Source organism: Mustela erminea, chromosome 7 (assembly GCF_009829155.1).
Source record: "Mustela erminea isolate mMusErm1 chromosome 7, mMusErm1.Pri, whole genome shotgun sequence".
Taxonomy (NCBI): domain Eukaryota; kingdom Metazoa; phylum Chordata; class Mammalia; order Carnivora; family Mustelidae; genus Mustela; species Mustela erminea.
The window spans coordinates 44,091,776-44,114,296 of record NC_045620.1 but is presented as its reverse complement, the minus strand read 5'-3'; the positions used below and the strand labels follow the sequence as shown (position 1 = coordinate 44,114,296).

Here is a 22,521-nt window from a genome sequence, read left to right as displayed (position 1 = left end):
CTGAAGTTGTATCATAACAGACAGCTGGATATTTGGACAGTTTTCAAAGATCTATTGGATTGTTTTCATAGAGAGTTTTGATGTCAGATAGATGGTGTGTATGTGTGTGTGGGTGTGTGTGTGGGTGGGGGGGGAGTGTGTGTTGAGCAGCCATTGCAGAAAATAGAAAAATAAACGAGACTCAAGGATTAGTATGAGCCTATACAAGATTCAACATGGAAATCCCATCTACTTCAAAATTGCTGATCAAAATGGGTCAAGTAATTGGATAATTAGCCTGTGAATGGGACAATCAACCAATTTTGAAAAGGTGAAAATAAATAAATCTTAGAAGGAGCACCACCAACACCAATTTCTCACTTCCAATTTCTCCCAAGAGTCTGAATATTTCCAGGACCAATTAGGTAAAGTTCTAAGGCTATACGTTTTAATACATTGTACTGCAAGAAGGATATTATTCCTATTTTATATACCACAATTCAAAACCGTCTGGACCTTAGAATATAATCACCACTTTCCCCCTATTTTTAAACACTTAGGCTTTTCTTTGAAGCCTGTGTATGTAAAGGGGTTCAGTGTCTTGCTATCTGAGACATACAGAATCTCAAATCTCTAGCATTCACATTCATGACCACAAACTGTAAGCGTCTACAGTAACAGACTTAGGAAAACATAATCACCTACCTATCCTCCAGCCAGGCCTTTTTGGAAGCAGATAAAAAACAGGTACCTACAAAAGGGTACTACCCCTAAAAAGGTCGGTCCTGTACTTTCCTTCAGAAGGGGGCAGAAGCCTTCTGGAAACTTCCTGGTGTTGTGGCCTCTCAGTGTAACCAACGCCACTTATGTTTGCCGGCAGGGGCCCAACAGGCCAGGCGTGGTTGGGAATATATTTTCCAGAAGCAGAGAACTTTCTGGCAGTTCCTCCTTGTGGAGTCAACTCAGATGTGATAAGGAAGAAGCATGAATTCCAGTATCTGCCTTCCCTTGCCCCCTTATGCACAATATCACAGCCTGGGGAGTTCTCCAGCACACTCCAGAAAATTGCGGAGAGGGTTACTTGATCTCTGGTGTTACTGTCAGGTACGGCCTATTGAAGCAACGTTCTTGCCTCATATCCATTCTAACCCCTCCCAGATAAATCCCAGAGCAGTGGAAGCAGTGAAAATAGCAACATCAGCTCTTTTGCATCATTGGAGAGCCTGCTCATTTAGAACCACATTTTCAGTAGGTAACTCAAGACACAGTCGTGCATGGAGGGATCTAGGCCGAAATAGGCCAAGTTCTCATTTCATATAGGAAACTGTCCCAGTTCCTAGGTTGGCAATCATTATGCATGGGAACTTTCCCTTAACCCATGATTTTCTCTTTGAGAAATTTAGCATGGAATGACAGTGTCTAAAGATATCATACAAAGCATGCTTGAAAGGAAAACATTCAAGCTTCAGGTCAAATGTTTTGTCAGAGACTAAAGCTAATTAAGACCAATATAAAAAGCACCAATCAGAATAATGAAAATACCCTGTCTGTGGCCAGCATGTATTTATAAAATGCACAAAGAGAGTGGTAAAACATTTTTAGACATCAACACTCAAAGCTAGGTACCTTTTCCCTCCAACCTAGGGGGGGAAATATATATATATATTTTGTGTATATACACATAATAATACACATATATAATACACAATATAATACACAATATATTATATATATTATATATAATACACAATATATATAATATATATACACACACCCAAATATATATGTGCATATATATATATATTTTTTATTTATCTTTTTTTTTAATAGGCCCTACACCCAGGTGGAGCCCAGCATGGGGCTTGAATTCACCACCCTGAGATCAAGACCTGAGTTGAGATCAAGAGTCAGGAACTTAACCAACTGAACCACCCAGATGCTCCAAGAGGAATATATATATATATATTTTTACATAATTAAATAAAAGTTGTTGCTGTGGCTTACTGGCAGTTTTTCTTCTGATTCCTATAAATGAATTCTGTTGCTCCAGGTGGAAACCTGGCTTGTTCACTAACCTTGGTCTATTTTTAGATCTGGGTAATTATTTCTTGGGAGTCACTCAGGATAAGAATGGGGCTTATTACAAAATTGTGTTAGTCTCCCTTTGTAGGAGTTAGCTTCAGGGAAGTATGAGTTTTCGCAACTGAAAAGTAGTCAGATCAGACAGGATAAAGAACTTGAACGTTGCTGAACATTATCAGCAGAGATGGAATTTCTTCCTCTCAGTCCAGCTGAAAGAATTCCTAATGAAGCATTGCACGGATGCTACAGGATGACAGATCCAAAGTTCCTGCAACCTTGAGAGAAGACCCACGATTTGCAACTTCATACTTGCAATCCACCAGACACTTGCCAGCTTTCCAGGTGAGCCCACCCAGAAAGAGTAGAAGCACCAACACCCGGCCGCTTCCTTCCGAGCATACTGGTCAGTGTAGTTAAAACAGGCAACACCCTAGGAGAGGAAGTAAAGTGCGCTGCTCAAGGAAGGATACAGAACAGAGAAGTTTATTTTACACGATCCGTCCAAGAAAACAATCTCCATAAACCAGTGCAAAATGTGCAACAGAATCAATACGTGTGTCTTAGCTCTGAGAGCCCAGATTGGTGATTTCCTCTCCCGTTCCTCCTTCGGGCAGGTGCCCCATCGGCTAACGCTGGCCTCGGTTTGCACCACTGACAGAAAACATTCAACCAATGTGTAGCAGGTTATTTTTACAATTCATACCAGAATGTGTACAAGGGACGGGGGCGGAAAACCATACTGAATGAATGATAAGTGATCAGTGCTTAAAGTAAATACAGGGGGCAGCACGGGCAAGAATCCACAGTTTCAATAAATACAAGTGTAACAAGCATGGGTGGGTATCAACTCGGTGGAATTAGTCTGCATAATAATTCAGCATCATACAAAATCTAGCAGGGCTGTTGAGCAGTGATTGGCAACAACGTTCACAATAACTTAGGCCCTTGAGCAAGTCTGCATTGAACACATTCTGTGGTTCCGAAGGTGTCAGTCAGTTCTCTGTTTTCTCCTTCCCGGGCCATCCCTCCAGGATGGGAGGGGCGGAGCTGGGGCAGCTTGGTGGAGGCGTCCCAGGAGGAAGGACGCTGGCCCAAGAGCCAGCCGTCAGGGTCCAGTGTACTCAATAACGAGTGGCAAATCGGGACTTTATTGACGACGTCTGTGCAAAGTGTGCTTCTCTCCATTTTCCAAGAAACCAGTGTCTGTAACTCCTGCACGAAAAGCAGTGGTGGCCTCTGGGTCACTCCCTGTCACCCCACAAACACCAAGCGACGAGCGCGCCTCTCAGGGACTCAACGGGCTGGGAAGCTTCTGGCGCTGACTGCCTGGCCCTGTCACAGTCGGGGAATGGAACGGGGGCCCCTCGTCCAAGGCCTCAGGCAGGCTAGAACTATTGCTTGAGAGACTAGAAGGTACCTAGTGAGAAAAACATGGTCCTAATGGCTACGTGGGAAGCGGTCTTCTTCCTCGAAAGCCTCGTGCCCCCTGGGTAACGCCTATGGGACTTCCGGGAGGCGACCTCCGCTATGAAACGTCACGCGTCTGTCCCCGGTGGCCCCGCCCACATGGGCGTCTCCTAAGCGCTACGTCCCTGCCTAGTCTACCGCGCCTGGGATGCGATCCCAGAACACACGGCAGGGACAGCCCGCGGCTCTGCTAATCCAGAGCCCCGTGAAAGAAGAGGCAAGAGAAGCTCTCCGTCTCTGGAAGAAAAGGAAGAAAAGGGGGAAGCCCCCCTCCCCAAGTGAAACAACCTCCCCAAACCCAGTCACCTAGCCGTCACCTCGAAACATAACGAAATCCCAGACACTCCCTAGCATCGATAGACCCTCTCCTCTCTATTCCTTTGACAGTCTCAGGTCATAAATTAGGTTTGTCTTCCATCCAATAACTTAAAAAAGGAGGAGGGATTGTAGTAAGTTTTGCCTGGCTTGGGCCAGTTAGCAGCCAGTTTTGTTTTGTTTTGTGTTGTTTTGTTTGTTTTTCCCCTAGAATCTCAGTCACTGTTCAAAAATGGAGCTTGAAAATTCACGCGGATGTCAGAGTCTTCACACCGGAGGAGACGGGAAGGGGTGGGCCGGAGGAACCCAGGGAGGAGGGTGGGGGGCAGGGAGGGGCGGGGACAGCCTGGGCCACCGAGGCAGGAGCGGAGGCCTGTGACCAGCGCGGGAGAGCCAGAGGCCCCGGCCCCGGGGACGGGGGCGGCCCGCGTGACTCGGGGTGCGGCTGGATCTTGTATTGCACAGAAAAGGAGGCCCAAGGCTCGGTGGGCGGCCGGGCGGGTCAGTGGTCGCCGCACATGGGCAAGTTCACAAACGTGAACACGTTGAACTCCGTCATGATGGAGAAGCACAGGAATACGCCGTACAGGAAAAGGCACCCGCACCCGAGCTTCTTGTCCAGCTGCCACTTGTTCAGGTGAACGCCAAACACCTGCAACACACACAGCCGGGTCAGAGGGCGCCGGAAGAGGCGGCGCCGGGAGGGGAGGGGCGGAAGTGGGGGGTGGAGGTGGGAGAGGGGCCGCCAGTGGCCGACTTCGCGGGGCACCGATTGTCTGTGAGCGCCCTTCGAGCTCATCGCTCACGTTTTGGAAGATCAGAACACCAAAATCAAGAAGGGAAGTCAGAACTTTAAAACAACTTTAAAAAGTCCTAACAATGGGACCAACCAACACAGGCACTGCGGCCACCACACTAACCCTGAATTTCAACCCAGCACTGCTCTGTGCCCACAGCCCCTGTTCTCTCTTCAGCCTCTTGTCCCCAAGCAGCTCCTGGCTCTTCCTGAGGACGCATCTCCTGGCAGGTGGTGGCCACTATCTCTTTCATTCCTATGCCTGGAGGCAAGGTAGTTGTACCCCTTGCTCCTCACTGCTGCTTTCCCCAAAACACCCAGTTTGGAATCTAAAGCCTTCTAACAGTCACACTCCATCTCATCTGGCTACAGTCTGCACTGCACACCCGACCTCTTGCCCTCCCCTTTCCTCAGATCCCTGAGTCCCACTCACTGCCACTCCCCATCTACAGCACCCGAACATCCTTCCCCACAATTTCATCGTCCATGGAGAGGATTTTCCCAACACCTGTCCTCCACCCCATCTCCAACCCTGCACCTGCACTGCGCTAGTCTCATGTGGCCACCCAAATCTGGACATAAGTAATATTAAAAACTAAGTTGCCCAGTTGCACTAGCCCCATGTCATGGGCTCCACACCCACACGTGACCAATGCCACTGTCAGTGCAGGTGCAGGCAAAGGCCACTGGACAGGTTCTGCTGGATGCTTCTGCAGCTGAGAGCCGGCGATGAGTAAGAACAGGAACGACTCTATCCTCTCACTGTCCTTCATCCCACTCTCTGACTGCCATCTCCTCTTTCCAGCTTAGTCCGTCTGGAAGCCTCCCTCCTGAAACTCTACAGACCTGCAAGGACCCAGAACTCATTGCTACCACCACCATTCCACCGCACGCCATCCCCTGGACCCACCCATGTTCCACCTTACCCTGCCGAAATCCCACCAGCAATTTCTAGAACCATCTCTGGGCATCTACTGCCATTCATTGACCTCTCTGGTGATGTCGGTGAAGCCCCAGCCTTGGGTTTGAGCCCAGCTTCCAGGGACTCCACATTCCTTCTGTGCTGCTGACCCAAGCTGGCCATGCCGAAGGGTCTCCCTTTAAATTCAAGCCCACAAATCTCAAGCGGGCCATTAATGGCAATCCTCCCACATTTCTCTAAGTGCGCACTCTCTCCTTTTCTTGCATGGTTGTTTCCAGCCTTTCCTCTCTTCTCAGACCCCCCTTAACCCCTTCTTCCCCCTTCACTCTCAGCACATGACCATGTTCCCATCCACAGAGCTCCCACTACCAGACCCACTTGCTCACCTTCTCTCTTGCTAGTGAAGACCCGATGCCCACGGCTCTGTCCACGGTGCACTCCTCCACATGTGGACACAAGCCCACCTCCCTTACCACTCAAGACATGGCCCCAGAAACTACCCCTTTTTCATATCCGCCTCCCCACGCCACCTCTGGATTACTCCAACTGGGATAAAAGAATCCTGCTACTTCTCTCCTCTTAAAAAAACAGCTACATTTTTTCTGGATAGACATTTCTCTACTTTCTTTACAGCAGGATGACTTGAAAGAGTGGTAAATACCACTTTGTCCAATTTCTCTCCTTCCATTCTCCATTAACTCGTTCTACTTAACCTTCTGTCTCATTGCCCCACAAAACCACCCTCTCACCAAGAGCACCAATAATGTCATATTGCTAATCTGAGCGGCCAGTACTCAGGACTCATCTCCCTGAGAGAGCCGATCACTCCCTCCACCCTGAAATACCTTCTCTATTGGCTTCCAGATGCCAGACTCCCCTGGTTTTCCTCCTACCTCTCTAACTGCTACTCTGTTTCTTTTGCTGTTTTATTATCATCATCCTGACCTCCGGAGGGCACCAAGACTCGGATGTTGGGCCTCTTCTCTTTTCTGTCCTTGCTCACCCCCTTGCTGCCTGCATCTAATTGCACGTCTTTAAATACCATCCACGTTCTGGGGCCTCCAGCTTGAATGTTTCTCCTGAACTCAGACTCATCTTTCCAGTGGCTTTTTTGACCTCTCCTTTGGGTGTCGAACAGGCACTGAAAGCTCAAGATGTTTGAAATTGCTCTTCCCCCACTGCTGACAAACCTACTTCTCTTCCATCTTCTAGCAACCCCATTTCAATATCCCAGGTGGAGGCTAGACTCATCTCCTACAGGTTGTACAAGTGTAGCTGTAAGCATGCGCTCTGATGTCAGATGGCTTGCCCCTTCATTTATTTGGTGTCAATTCCTCTAGTGGTCTCAGATGTTCATCAGTATAATGAGGCTGGTAGAGCGGCTACTTGATGCGCTCGTGGTGAGGTCCAAATGGGAAAATGTATGCAAAGCAATGAGCATAATGTGTGGCTATGATAGGTATCATAAGCCTAGGTCACATGAGACCGAAACTCCTAAGCTACAGAACAAAGAATTGCATAGATTCCCACTTTTGTGTAAGGCTGTGTTTGCCTTAGTGAAGCCTTGACATTTGACTCACAGCATGATCCTGTCAATGACCTCCAGCTTCCTGCCTGATCTTCTGAGTTCCTGTTCTCTAGCATATGGATGTTCACATGCCAGTGTAATTCAATGTCTGTTTCCTTGAAAATTTCAGGAAGAAACACACTGCATCTCAATGTTTTCTAATGTGAAAATTCAACTGCCTACTTTTATGTTAATGGATACTTCATGTGGACCAGTCCATGTGTTGGTGCAAATCGATATCCACCAAAACATGTCAGCTGAGTTGGAATATCAAATTATACAAGTAGATATAATGGCCAAGACAGAAGAATGGCATCAAAGTACACTTCAGTAAAACACTGTATTCTTAGTCTCTGAATGTTGGTCAAATCCATGGATTTATGGAGATGCTTACTAACCTAGAACAGATAATTAATTGGAATCTACCCTTCTCTTGACTAATCTTGCAGAAAAAGTGGGATCTCTCCTTTGCTTTTGATAAAAATGGCTTGGGCTTGACATGAGGCAGGGCCATGCTTCTCAGAGGAGGGCTGGCTCCTCTCATACAGAGGGAAGGCTTTCTAGTGAGTTGCTAGGATCCACTTCTAAAGAAAACAGCCATGAAGGAGATGGGACATCTGTAGGCCAATTGTCCTCAACCCGGAGGCCAAGCCCATCTGGTGTCCAAACAAACTCTGTAGCCAAAGAACCCAAAGGCGGGGCTGGGGGGTAGGGGGAAAGGAGTCACAGGAACTCTAGAGGGGAAGGAGCTGTAGCCTACCGTGACAAAGACGGAGGCCAGGAGTAAGCCCACGGAGTAGATCAGTCCTCTGCTGTTCAGCCGTATCTGTAAGAAAGGATGTGCAGTTAGGCTTCTAAAAAGGCATCTGCTCAGTGCAGGGGCTGAAGCGAATCTGAGTGGCGATCAGTCCAAATCTCTCCTTTAGGACGACAAACAAAAGGGAGCTTGGACAGCCATGCTCTGCCACTCTGCTGGGAGCAGGGGTGTGCACTTTCCTAGGACAGCCAGGGGCGTCCTTGTCTTGTCCCCTCTCAGTCCAACCCCATCCTACCCTCCAGAGATAGGGTCCGCTGGGGTGCTCCATGGCCACTTGAATTCTCTGTGGTGTGCAGCCTGATTCTTGGTGCCCACAACACTTCGCTGTGGACCTGACCTCCAGGAAGCACGCACTTTATTGACATACAACTTTTAGGGTAAATCTCATGACACTGAGGGATGGGAGCAATATTTTGAAAAGTATTACTAAACTTGTTATCTCTTTTGCATTCAATTGTCTGTGAACTGCCCACAGACTGGATGGAAGAGATGGGTGAGTCTTGCTCTTGTCAGCAAGCAAAGAAGAGGAAAGAGTTAACATTCCATTCCTGGTATTTGTAAAAGGATTTTGTTTTGTTTGTCTTTCAGAGTAGGATAGTGGAGTGAACTGCCAAACACTGAGAAGAAAGAGAGAAACAATTTTTGGAATTCTTATAAGATAGCACTGTCCAGCAGAAATTTCTGTCATGATGAAAATGTCCTGTATCTGCGTTGTCCCATATGGCAGCCATTAGGCACATGTGGCTTGTCCAGCTGAACAAAAATTTTAATCTTATCTTCAATTAATTAAGATTTACATTTTAAGAGCCACATGTGATTAGTGGCTGCGGTATTGGGTAGGGCAGGTAGAGAATATTTAGAGGCCACCTGGCCAAAAAAGATTACAAAGTTTCTTTCATAGTGTAGAGAAGATGTCCCTTCTGCCTTGACCTAGGTCAAAGGTCATGAGGTCGGCTACCCTGAAATAGGAAGTATGCCTGAGAGTAGCCATGCTCGAAGCATCCTCCCTGGACGAGCATCATTTGGGGGTTTATGAGAAATGCAGGATCTCAGGATGTCTGGGTGGCTCCGTTGGTTAAGCGGCTGCCTTTGGCTCAGGTCATGATCCCAGCATCCTGGGATCGAGTCCCACATTGGGCTCCTTGCTTGATGGGGAGCCTGCTTCTCCCTCTGCCTCTGCCTGCCAGTCTGTTTGCCTGTGCTAGCTTGCTCTCTCTCCCTTTCTCTCTCTGACAAATAAACAAATAAAATCTTAAAAAAAAAAATGCAGAATCTCAGTCCCCACCCAGACTTCCTGAATCAGAAACTTTGGGATGGGGCCCTCCAGATGGTTCTGATGTATGAGAAAGTTTAAGAACCACTGACTTTGAGCCAGTACTGAGGCTAAATCCACTTCTGATCTCCACAGGTTTGGGGGATAGGACTTTGACATTCATTTTCACCAGTTCTCTTGGAAAATATTATCTGCATAGAGGCTTGGGGACCACAGAGCCCCGACCAACATACACTGTTCTGCTGGGACTCAAAGGCTCACCTGTACCTACAGGAAGGAAAAGCAAGGCAAGTTGATCATTTTATTAGAGAACTGAGTGGTGACTATTACTAGAAGTGGTTTGGGGCCCTTCTGACAAGGTTCAAGGTGCCTCTTGGCACCCTTTTACCAGTTCACCCCTGGGGTGTAGGTATGGGAACATAGGGGTGTCTCTGTAGGTGGGTGTGTTTGCTTTACCTTTTGGTGACAGGAAACTCCATGCCCTTAATGGTCAAAAATTTTGTGTGGGGATCCAGTGGCATACCATATCTTCTTATGCAATGTTCTGTCACAGAGGGAGTGCACCAGTCCCTCTCTCCTGCTGGCACAATCCGTGTAAGCCAACCATTGACTGAACCCCAACTGGAAATTATTCCTAGCCACCAAATGCCTTCGGAAGAGCAAAGGACTCAAATCATATCTCTGTGATACTAAAGCAGTGGGTTAACCTGGGTAAGTTCATGTAAAAAAACAAAGGATCTGGGAACCTGGGTGGCTCAGTGGGTTAAGCCTCTGCCTTCGGCTCAGGTCATGATCCCAGGGTCCTGGGATCTCTGCTCAGCAGAGAGCCTGAGTCCTCCTCTCTCTCTCTCTGCCTGCCTCTCTGCCTACTTGTGGTCTCTGTCTGTCAAATAATAAATAAAATCTTTAAAAAAAAAAAAAAACAAAAAAAACCCACGAAAGATCGGATCCATCCCTGTCCAGCTGGTAGCTTATCTTCCTGCAAACCTTTGATTTGCCTATAGAAAGATTTCCTCCTTTCGCCAGCTGTGTAGGGATAGAAAGGCTAATATCTAGGAGTATAGTATGAATACTGAAAAAGTATTCTGTCCATACTGAACCTATGATAATCCCACATGTACCTGACCAGAGTTGGAGGGCAGGGGCAGGGCTCCTCAGAGCAAGATGGCAGCTCCTATGCAGAATGAAGAAGAGCCTACAGGGGCTGTCTCTGTCATGCAGGCCTTGGGCTCACCCTGAAGATGTGAGCACACACTCAGAAACCCTTTTGAGCTCTTAACTGTCAACAATGCATGGATTCTGCTAAGCACGGGGCCAATGCATTCACAGCCCAGCTCACCCTTTGAGCTCTAGGGTTGAATCCTTGTCAGCAAGAAGGATTGAGTAAAGTGATTTCCTGCCCTTTGGAAACCAAGAGCCATGAGAGCTAGGCTCTAAGCAAGTATCTTCTCTTTGGCCAAGCCTTCTATCTTTTCAAAATCAATCAGGTTCAGCTAGAGCTTTGGAACTTTATTCTTCCTCCATTGACATAAAATCTCAAAGAGTGGTGCTTCTAAAATTCTAAATCTGGCTCCAAAGACTAAAGACAACTGACTTGGTGGGATTTTTGAGTATATTTCACATTTTCACCTTTTTCTCTGCAGTCATCCTTTGGTAACAGATTGCCACATGCATCTAGAGGTAATTTTTGTATTTTCATTCATTACAGACCTGGGCTCTCAAAGCCTGTATTGAGTTCTTGCTATCTGAACCCTCATCTCCACACAGACATGGCAGTCAGGAATTAGGGTTCCTTCAGTTGCCTCTGGGTCCAACTTGAACATCTCCCAATCACTGGAGACTACGGATGGTTTGGGGCAAGAGGTGGCCAGCTATGGGCCATGGGCCGAGTCTGGCCCACTGCCTGATTTTGTAGATGAAATTTATTGGAGTTCAGCTCGTTCGTTTGCATATTGTCTACTTCTGCAGTGGTAGAGCCGAGACGTTCCATAGAGACCATAAGGCCCATGAGGCTTAAAATATTTCCCCTCTTGCCCTTTCCAGAATGTCTGTTGATCCCTAGTTTGGGGCATGGGCTCCTGATCCAGTTTACCAAACCCCTTCTGAATCCTTGTTCAGTCACCCACTTTCTGTATCATCATGGAAAAGTGACTTAACTTCCCATGTCTCAGTTTTCTGAGAAGTAAAGTGGGGATAATACAATTTCTACCTCATGAGGTGGTTATGAGGACTCACTGAATTAATCCATGTTAAAAAGCTTGAAAAGGACCCAGTGTATAGTGAGTTCTCAGTGTGTCTGGTCCATTATTCTCCACTCAACCCATGAGCTGCCTAATCCCTTCTCTGGTACCCCTGGCTGCTTCTTTTATAAACTCACCACCTAGGAGTCCCCTCTTCAAAGCCTTAGTAGATGACAAACACAGTAAGGGTGGGGACCATGTCTGACTTTATCCTCTGCCTTGCACAAGGCTGAGCACAGACCACATGCTTCTGTATGCAACCAATGAAGAGATGATGAATCCATTTCCTTTGCAGAAGTGAAATGGAGCAGGGTGGACTTTTCACAGAGAGGCTGGGAGCCGGGCAACCCCAGCTGCCATTTCCAGATAGTATTCCAGAAGCAATGCAATCCTATCCAACATCCCCTGTTCCCTTTCCCCATTTTATTTTTTTATTAATGCATGTAGCCTTTTTTCACCTACCATTTTATTATGAAAGTTTTCAAACATTCAGAAAAGTTGAAAGAATTACACCATTTTTTTAAACCATTATAGTTCACAGGTCGTTTGTTTCTAGATGCAATTTCCATATGGTGGAATTCACAAATCATAACGATACTGCTCAGTAGTTTCCGAATTTCTGAGAAATGCATATACCTGTGTAACCTAAACCTAAACTGTAACCATGGTAGAGAGCACTTCCATCCTCCCCAGAAAGTTCTCTTGTTCCCTCATCAGTCTCACGCAAGATCAATCACTGCTTCTAGGCTTAGCCTGTCCAAGAAAGTTCATATAAATGGAGCCCTATAATGTGTGTTCTTTTACATCAGGGTTCTTTTACTCAGCAGAATTTTTAAAGTATTTCTTCATTTCCTTTGTATTTTTCATTACATCAATAGTTCATTTCTTTTTGTAACAGCAAAAATATATCACAGCTCATCTAGTTATGCTCCTATTTATGGACATTTGGCTTGCTTCCAGTTTGGGGCTATCAACATGCATTGATTTTATAATTCACAAACACAACGATAAGAGACCTATAGAGGCCCTTGTCACCCACAGGAGAAGCAGGAATGAAGATAATGAAGACAGCCAGGGGGTTTTTGCTGGGACCTTAAACATGCTCTTTCACATCCCAGCATCCTGTCTCTCTAGCTGGGCACTAGGAGCCTCTCCAAACAGGAGAGATTCACCTTCCTCACCTTAGCACACTGCTGTCTCCCTTTTGGAACCTCAGTCAGGTCAGATGGGTTGCGTACCCCCTACTCAACCTCAGCTCTATTCTGCCCATCTCTCCCTCAGTCCTTTTGTCTCTTCCAAGTTCACTGAGCCCTCGCTGGCCCTAGCTCCACTTCTGATGCAGATCACTTCCCAACCTTGTTGTGTAGCCTTCGCTCCTCTCCAGCCAGTCCCACTGCTCTGAGGCAGATGCTTGGTCTTCAGTTTTTCCTCCTTCCACTCAGGACCTAACTCCCTGCTTGTCTACATATACTGTACTTAAGTTTAAATAAACATCTGTGGGTGATGCTGAGCATGTGTGTGTGCTTGTGCATGTGCGTGAGTACATGCATGTGTGTGCACACACGTGGGGTGTGTGTGTACACATATAGGGTGCATGTGCATGTTGGAGGCAGTAAGGCTGAGTGGCATGGGGCAAGATTTCAGAGCTGGATGAGGAGACCGACATGGGGGTGGCTTTAAGCTGATCTTTTTAAGCAAAACAGTGAGAGGACACCAAAATAGTTTTGTTTCTTTTAAACAAAAAAATGAGGTACAATTTGCATATAGTAAAGGGTCAAATCTCTCTTATTGGCTAAGTTTTGACAAATGCTTGTACCCATGTAACCTACCTCTCAACAAGCTATAAAACATTTCCATCATCCCAGTAAGTTTCCCTAAGGGCAGCAAATTTAACTCAACCCCCTCAAAAACTAGTTTCTTGCGGTGTGCTAAGCCAGCAATAGCACGGACCCTTCTCATCTCTAGACTACCTTTGCAAAAGACTTGGAGCTCTAGCTGTGCATAGTGTTGTTCTAAACAATGGTTTCCCTGCTTCCTGAGACACAGATGCAGGGTCCACGAAGTGCAAATGCAGCAAATCTCCATGGCAATGCCCACCCAAGAGCATTCAAGGCACAACTGCCCTGACACTGAACACTGTTCTTATTTCTTGCCTTCAAAATATGTGAATTCATTCTCTAATTCCCTCATGGTAGTTGCTGCAGAGAAAACAGAAGGCTGGCCGGTTGCCGAGTCAACAGAAATTGAGCCCATCATGCACATATATTTTTTCATCTTGATGCACACACAGACGCCCATTCAGACCTAGTTTATTTGTGCACAGGGTTCATAAAGAGTTCCCTAAATCCTACCCAGTTAAGGGATCCAAAATCCCCAGCCTCAAAGATTCTGACTTTCCCATATTATAGTTTAAAATCTCCCTAGGGTTTGAGGTCAGCTCCCCACATTCAGAGGAATTCTTATAGGAAAACTAAGGAGCCCCTGGATTTTTGCTAGTTTATTTATGACCTGGAATGCATGCTGCATGTGGCTTTGCATTTTCAGATTTGGGTAATTTGAACATTCGTGTGGGTGTAGGCTCCAAATGGATGTGTCTAGCCTTGGTTTGATGTTGTGAAATATCACCGGACAGGAATCTCCTTCCCGGAAAAATTAAATGAGGTGAGAAAGTGAATACGCCTAGAGAGAAGAGGCGTTTCGGTGACAGCTGATGCATGTGTCCTGTCCCGTCCAGAGGACTCTCACAAACACAGAGTGTGGAATTCTAGTGGCGACTCTGGAGATGGGGGGAGGTAGGTTTTGTTTTCCCCATGTAAAGATGAGACAGTTGATGCTCTGCTCACCAATTCCCATTTGTGTGTGGGTGTGGGTTTTCCCCACACATCCAAGCATTTCTATGATCCCAGATGGGTGTCCTACAATTTAACTTAATTCTTTTTCTTTTAAAAAATAATTTATTTACTTATTTATTTGAGAGAGAGAGCATGAGCAGGGAGAGAGGCAGAAGGAGAAGCAGACTCTCTGTCAAGCAGGGAGCTCAGTGCAGGACTCAATGTGGGGCTTGATGTGAGACTCGATCACAGGACTCCTGGATCATGACCTAAGCTGAAGGCAGACGCTTAACCACCTGAGCCACGCAGGCGCCCCCAACAATTTCACTCAATTCTGACACTATTTATCAGTGAAAGCATCAGATCACACAGGGGGAGGACTCAGTCCTACAAAATTGTCTTCCCCACCCCCAGATGCCAATCACAAGTCCAGATATCACCTGTGCTTCTGATGGACTAGCTACAGATTGGAGATACCAAGGACACCCCCCACCCCCGCCCCTTGGGTTTGATTAGCTTGTTAGAGAGGCTCATAGAACTCAGGAACACATTTTACTGACTAGATGACTGTGTGTTATAAAAGGATGTAACTTAAGAGCAGCCAGATGATGGAGATACACGGGGTGAGGTATGGGGAAAGGGAGAAAAGCCTCCATGTTGTCTCCAAGCAAACCACTCTCCCCAAATCTCCACGTGTTCACTAACCCAGAAGCTCTCTGAACCCCATCCTTCTGGGTGTGTAGAGAGGCTTCCCTGCATAGGGAATTGATTAAATTGTTGGCTCTTGGCAACTGATTCAACTTCTAGCCTCTCTCCTCTCCCTGGTAGTTGGGGTAGGACTGGAAGTTTCAACCTTTTAATCACATGGTTGGTTTTCCTGGTCACCAGCTCCCATCCTTAGGTGGGATAGGAAAGTCACCTCATTAACATAACAGAAGACATCTTATAGCTCTCATCATTGGGAAAATTCCAGAAGTTTTAGGAGCTCTGTGCTAGAAACAGGAATGAAGATCAAACGTGTATTTCTTATAAACCACAACGTCATAAAAGGCCAGGGAGCTGGTAAGGGATCAGTGTAGACTGAGAATTGGAATTCCAACAGTAAATCTCCCTGCAGGGCGCAGGGAAAATGCTAGAGTTCTCTTCACCCACTAAGAATCCTCAAAGGTTATATCTTGGCCTTTCCTGCTTATCATTTCTGAAACTGTCCTGAATAAACTCTAAGAACCACAGATCCTTGTGGCAGATGCTTCTGGGACCCCATCCATGTCCTAGTGTCCCTTCTCATGATTTTTCTGGGACAAGCAACCTCTCCACAACCAGTACCAGTGTCTGTGCCTGAAGGGCTTTTTCTCCAAACTCTGGAAGTGCCAAACTGTGCTGTATCAATGACTCTTGGGGTGAGTGCATAACCACACAGCTCCCCTGCCCCTCAGATGGGGTCATTCTAGGATGGGTGTGCATACCATTTGCTAGAGTCTCACCCTCAGGGACTCCACTCCGGTCACTATGACTTTGGTTGGCTGCCTTCCCTGTCCATCCCCCTTCTCATCCCCCACTGGAGTTTCCCACTCCTCCCCAACACCCACATCACTCAAACCTTTGTCTCAGGACTGAATGGTTTCTGGGGGAATCTAAACTCGGATAGTGAAATGAATAGGCTTCAGGCCCTAGGCAACTCGGGTAAGCCCATCCATAGGGGACCTGTAAAGACACTGCCTTCCCCCAAATATCACCTCATTTTCCTGACACAGTGCCTGAAATCTAACACAAAGCTTGTGTTCATGGGATTGGGTAGCATCACTGTAGCTCCCAGGAACTCTGCTAGGACAACATCAAGAAGAACCATTCAGTAAGATGTCTGCAAACTATCCCTAAATTCGCTATCCAGATGCTGTGGGAACAGTTTCGTAGACTGGCCCTGTTAGTGGCATTCTGGCATTTTGTTACTTTGCATGGTGGGAACAGTCCGCTCTGGCTGGGTATAAACCACCAATACGGCCTCGCTGAAGGCGGGGTTACAAAAAGCCATTCAGTCTCTTCTCCAGAGACTTTAAGAGCTGGCTCCAGTGACTCACTGTCCTCTGAGGGTTTGGGAAGAGATTTTCAGAACAAAAGAAAACGGTCCTAGCAGCTGGAACAGTGCCAGGTGTTGGAATGATGTGGGAATGTTTACAACAAAAGATGAGAAGGAATGATGTGGAAGGCACTTAAGAACTGGCCCATGGACTTATTCCACATGGGCCCGCTCCTGGGTGCTGGGAAGCATTCGTTGAGAGAGATTCAATTTCTGCATGCCAGAGATGACAGTCCCATGTGATTCTGGAGGGAGTAAATTTGGTGGGAGCAGCCTTCTTGGAGGAGGAGGTGGTTGGCTGATGGTTGGTCTTAGAAGAACTCTTCAGGGAAAACCTTGATGTACTTGGCCACTCCACCCTTGAAATATTCTCCTGGATCCATAACTGCCATTTCTGGCTGACTGCTCCTCAGTCTTCTTCCCTGGATGTTTTTATTTTTCTTGACCCAACATCAGGATATACTTCTGGGCTCTCTTCTCTAGCTACATTTACTTCCTTTATGATCTTTATGCTTTGAAAACCATTCAAAGCTACTGACTCCCAAGTTTATGCCTGCAGCTGAGACCTCACCCCTAAAGTCAGGCACATTTATCTCGCTGTCTATCTGCTCTCTCCACTTGGATGACCCTCAAACATATCAAACTTAATCTGTCCTAAAGGGACCCCTTGATATTTCCTAAATATGTTCCCCACCCCACCACCTGTCTTCCCATCTCCATAAAGGACACAGAAGTGACCTTCAATTTTTCTTTTTCTCATCCCCTCCAAACAGCCATCAGAAAATCTTGTCATTTCTTTTGAAAATCTTTTTCTTCCTTTTTTAAAAAAAGATTTTATTTATTTATTTGACAGAGAGAGAGAGAGATCACAAGTAGGCAGAGAGGCAGGCAGAGAGAGAGAGGAGAAAGCAGGCTCGCTGCTGAGCAGAGAACCCGATGCAAGGCTCCATCCCAGGACCCTGGGATCATGACCTAAGCTGAAGGCAGAGGCTTTAACCCACTGAGCCACCCAGGTGCCCCTCTTTTTCTCCCTTTTTATACTCATACTACCTTAGCCCATGTCACCGGGGTCTTTTTGTTACCTCCCTAACTTCTTTTCCTTTTCCTGGCCTTCTCATAATACATTTCCAAACAGCATCAAATATGATCTTAAAACATAAAGTGAATCATGCTTCTACCTTGCTTGAATCCTCAACGGCAGTTAGAATATAACCCAAACTTTTCACAACAGTCAACAAAATCTTTGGATGACCAGACCCTTGTCTTACCCCAACTCACCTCCCCATTAACAGATATTTAGGGCTGATGCTAAAGCAACCACTATGTCCTGCTGAATTTTATTCTGCAGTTTCTTCTGGTGTCTTTCATTGTTCTCTTGCTTTACTGCTACAACTGAGGAAGAGCAGGTCACTGGTCTCATTTCCTCTCCCCTGTACTAGAGTTCTGTGTCTACCCCCTTTCCACAGCCTCATGGTGGGCAGAGGCATTTCTCTGCCTTTTGGAGTTGGGCTTGGCCATGTGATCTGCTTTAGCCAATGGGATATTAGTGGATTTAACACAAACATGGGTTTGAAAGGTACTTCTATCATTGACACGACCTTTTGTGCATTGATCCTACAAGGAATGTGTCTCAGGAAGTCACTGGTACAAAGAGGATGAGAGACACAAGGAAGAGCCCCATCTGAACCTTGGAGCCAAACCTAGATTGGCCAAACACCTGTCACCTCACAGATGCATAAATGAGAAATACATGATAATGTATGCAGGCTGCTGAGTTTGCATATGGTTTGTTACACAGCATTATGGTAGAATAGCTAACTTATACAACTATCCTAGTCTAGTTCACTATATTATCTCTCTCCTACAAATGCCTCATAACTGGTCTTGCTGTCATCAGTCTGATCTGGCTCCAACCTCTTCTCTATGAAGTAGTCAGAATCTTCTTTCTAAAAGCACACGCAATCACACCACTCCCTCCTTTATCTCCTTCATTTTCCCACTGCCGTGACTCTAGCTCCCCTATCCTTTAGCACATGGCCCCTCTCTGTCTCTGAACTCATCCTGGCCACTCATCCCTCCACTTTGCCACTTCTTACCCCTCACACCCTCCCCCTATCCCAGCTGTCACCGTCAGGTCCTTCAGTGTGTGAAGCTGTTTTGGATATTCCTCTTCTAAAAACTATTCCTCTCACATTCTTTACCTGCTTGGCTCCTGATAATCTTGGATTCTCAGAATAAGCATCACTTCCTTACAAGCATTGGAGGTCCCCAACCCCTGCCATATACTGTGCAACTCCCACACAACCAACCTTAGGAAGGCACGAATCACACTTTGTTTTGGAATTGCTTGTGTAACTGTCTCCTTCCAGATGCTGCAGCCCCAGGGCATAGGACAGTGTCTGGCCTGCTCACTGACGCTTCCCCAATGGGGGTTACCAGCTTAGCACACAGTAAGCATTCAGTTAATGTGTGTCAGAAAAAGAATGAATTGGGCAGAAAGGATGGGAAAAGAATATTTCTGATCACCTCTTCCTTTTACCTTTGTGGATTCTGGAGTTAGATGGGCTCTTGGCTTAGGAAAAAAAAAAAAGTCTCTTTCTCCCTCTATTACTTTGTGGATTCATTTTGCATTTCTAAGCCCTAGCTCAGAGATCTGAGTATTGTCCTGGCTTCCTGAAGCCTGCTTGGTGACTTTCTTAAGTCTGTTAGAGCATGTAGAACAGACATTCATCACAAAAACAGGACAAGAAGTGCTCATTTTCCAAATTCTGACTTTCAGAAATGTTTCAGGCACTTAGGTAGCTAACTGGCTTCTGAGCAAACCACAAGTACTAAGAAATGTCAAAATCTGTAAAACTGCATTTATTCCTATAAAATGGCTGAACGTAATAGTATGCACAAAACAGCTGTCTTGATGGTAATTATCCAGTAATTATGACTTGGAAGTTCCATCTAGTAGAGATGGAAAAATTGCTTCAGAATTGTCAGCAAGTCCATTGGGAGGGCAGGAGAGTCTATTAAACCCGCGCAGTTTTCTAGCTTCTGATGTGAGAGACGCAGAGATGTCATGGATTACTGCCATGCTACTTGGAAGGAGGCCCCTGGGTGTCCTTCCAGAAATGAAGCCTCTCTCCCAGGAAAATCTGGAGGTTAAGAGGGAAGGCAAGATGCTCATGGCAAATAAACCCTTAAGTTTGCCTTTTCATGAACCTGAAACTATTTTTCCAGGTGAGTTCTGTGTCGTGTCATGAGCTTACATGGAGATGCCCCTCAAATGTGTCTGGGAATTGGGGGCTGGCCAAGGGGTCCTGGTGAAAGCCAGGTGGGGACCCAGGGACTGAATAAACATGTAATCCTCATGGAAGGATCCAGAATGTTTCCTCCAACCTTCAGTCAGAAACCCACTGTAGAAATATAATGCACCATGGCCTAGGGCAGCAAGGATTTTAGCTGCCACCATATCTGTGGGACTTCTAGGATGGGAACGTGGGGGTCAGGAGTTGTCTCCTTCCCTTTAAAAAAAAATTTAAATTCAATTAATTAACATATAATGTATTATTGGTTTCAGAGGTAGAGTCCAATGATTCATCATCATCTTAAATCATACCCAGTGTTCATTACATCATGTGCCCTCCTTAATGTCTATCACCCAGTTACTCTATCCCCCCACTTCCCTCCCCTCCAGCAACCCTCCATTTGTTTCCTATGATTAAGCGTCTTTTATGGTTTGTCAGGTTCTTCTTTCTTTATGGAAAGCTGCAGAGCTTGCTTTAGCTTTATAGTATATATAGTATACATTATAGTATATATATTATAATTATAATATATATAATTACATATAAACTATATATAGTATATATAGTATAATATATAGTATACATTATAGTATATATAGTACATATATAAAATATATATGTATATATGTATATGTACATATATATACTAATACTATATATACTATATATATACATTATATATAATAAAATATATAATATAATATACATATTATATATGTGGCAGGGTAATATTGCACTATAAATACTTAGGTGTGTATGTATATATATGTGTATGTGCATATGTATATATGTACACACACACACACATTACATCTTCCTTATCAATTTATCTATTGATGGATGCTTGTGTTCCATGTCTTGACTATTGTAAATAATGTGCAATAATCATAAGGGTGCATTTATCTTCTTGAGTTAATGTTTTTGTTCTCTCTTTGTAAATATCCAGTAGTGGAATGAAAATATATTTTATATATATATATAAAATATATAATATAAATAAAAAATATATATAATATAGATAGTATACTATCTAAAAGTAACCCTTGTGCATATACATAATATATATTATATATTTATATAATATATATAATCTATAGATGATTTATATAAAATAATTTATATAAAATAATAATTTATATTTATATAAAATATAATTTATATAAAATATATATCTATAGATATCTATATATTATATATTATATAATATATATTTTATAATTATGATTATACTATATAATATATAATATAGTATAATTATATAATTATATAAAAATATATAAATATATAAAATATATTCTAATTATATTTAATTATATATTTATATGATTATATATATTATATATGTATATATATAATATATTTTTAACCTGAGCTGAAATATGGCAAAGCTCTCAGGATCTACTCATGTCTAAGGAGTTGCTTGCCTCCACTTTTGAGGAAATAAAATGCATTTCTTTCTTCCTTCCTTCCTTTCTTTTCTTTCCTCTTTCTTTTTTTTCTTTATTAAGATTTTATTTATTTATTCGACAGAGAGAGACACAGCGAGAGAGGGACCACAAGCAGGGGGAGTGGGAGAGGGAGAAGCAGGCTTCCTGCCCTGCTCAGCAGGAAGCCTGATGTGGGGCTCAGTCCTAGGACCCTGGGATCAGGACCTGAGCCCAAAGCAGTCGCTTAATGACTGAGCCACGCAGGCACCCCTACTCTCTATTTAAACAAGTGAAATATCCTGCTATGTGTAAGATGGAAAAGTGTGCAACGTGAATGGCAAACATGAAGTGGATGTGGTCCTACATTCAGATTCTAGTAGCAGGTAGATGATGTGGGTGCACAACTACCAGACAAGGTAGGAAGGGAATGGATCCACAGGGACGTGGGGAAGAGATTATAGATGTGCAGTGTGATGCTGTATTTGGACAGCATGTGGAAGGGCTAGAGAGCTAGGCATGTGGTAAGGACCTGAGGTGTCCTTTTCCTTTTTGTTGAATGCCCTTTCAACCAAAGAGATCAAGCTATCTGAGTAAAATAAGAAAAAAGTAACATCTTAAAGAATGCCACTAGGCTCTGAGGTGCTTTTGTTACTCTGTCCTTCCTTAATTCAGCTCACCTGGCTGTTATCCCCTTCTTCTTGACCATTCAACTTTACGTTCTGTCTCAGTTAGGCTCAAAACTTTTCCTGATAGTTACGATTATACTACTTATAAAATACAGGGTTCTAGAGTACCTAGCTTTAACTAAATACAATCATGGGCTTCCTAATATTTCCTAAGTCATGAATATTATTGAAAAATAAGTAGACATCTTTCCAAAGAAGATTACAGATAGCCAAAAGATACATGAAAAGATGCTTATTGTCACATTATCAGGGAAATGCAGATCAAAACCACAATGAGATATCACCTCACCTCTGTCAGAATGGCTAAAATAAAAAAGACAAGAAATAACAAGTATTTGCAAGGATATGGAGAAAAAGTAACCCTTGTGCATTGTTGGTGAGAATGTAAATTGGTGCAGTCACTATGGAAAACAATATGGAGGTTCCTTAAAAAGTTAAAAGTAGAAATACCATATGATCCAGTCATTCCACTACTGGATATTTACAAAGAGAGAACAAAAACATTAACTCAAGAAGATAAATGCACCCTTATGATTATTGCACATTATTTATAATAGTCAAGACATGGAACATAAGCATCCATCAATAGATAAATTGATAAGGAAGATGTAATGTGTGTGTGTGTGTACATATATACATATGCACATACACATATATATACATACACACCTAAGTATTTATACTGCAATATCACACTGCCATAAAAAAGGATGAGATCATGACATTTGAGACAACATGGATGGACC

At 44.5% G+C, this 22,521-nt stretch overlaps 1 protein-coding gene across 1 annotated transcript in view; it reads right to left on the bottom strand.

Annotated features, from left to right (window-relative positions):
• Window positions 1-2,530: 2,530 nt before the first annotated feature.
• The window catches only part of SLC24A3 (solute carrier family 24 member 3), a 483,939-nt gene continuing 463,948 nt past the window's right edge, over window positions 2,531-22,521 (bottom strand). The window contains exons 16-17 of the mRNA XM_032351525.1: window positions 7,889-7,954; window positions 2,531-4,495 (exon numbers count right to left, since the gene is read on the bottom strand). Of these exons, the coding sequence (XP_032207416.1) occupies window positions 4,346-4,495; window positions 7,889-7,954 (216 nt within the window). The 3' untranslated portion in view covers window positions 2,531-4,345. The remainder of the gene's footprint in view (window positions 4,496-7,888; window positions 7,955-22,521) is intronic.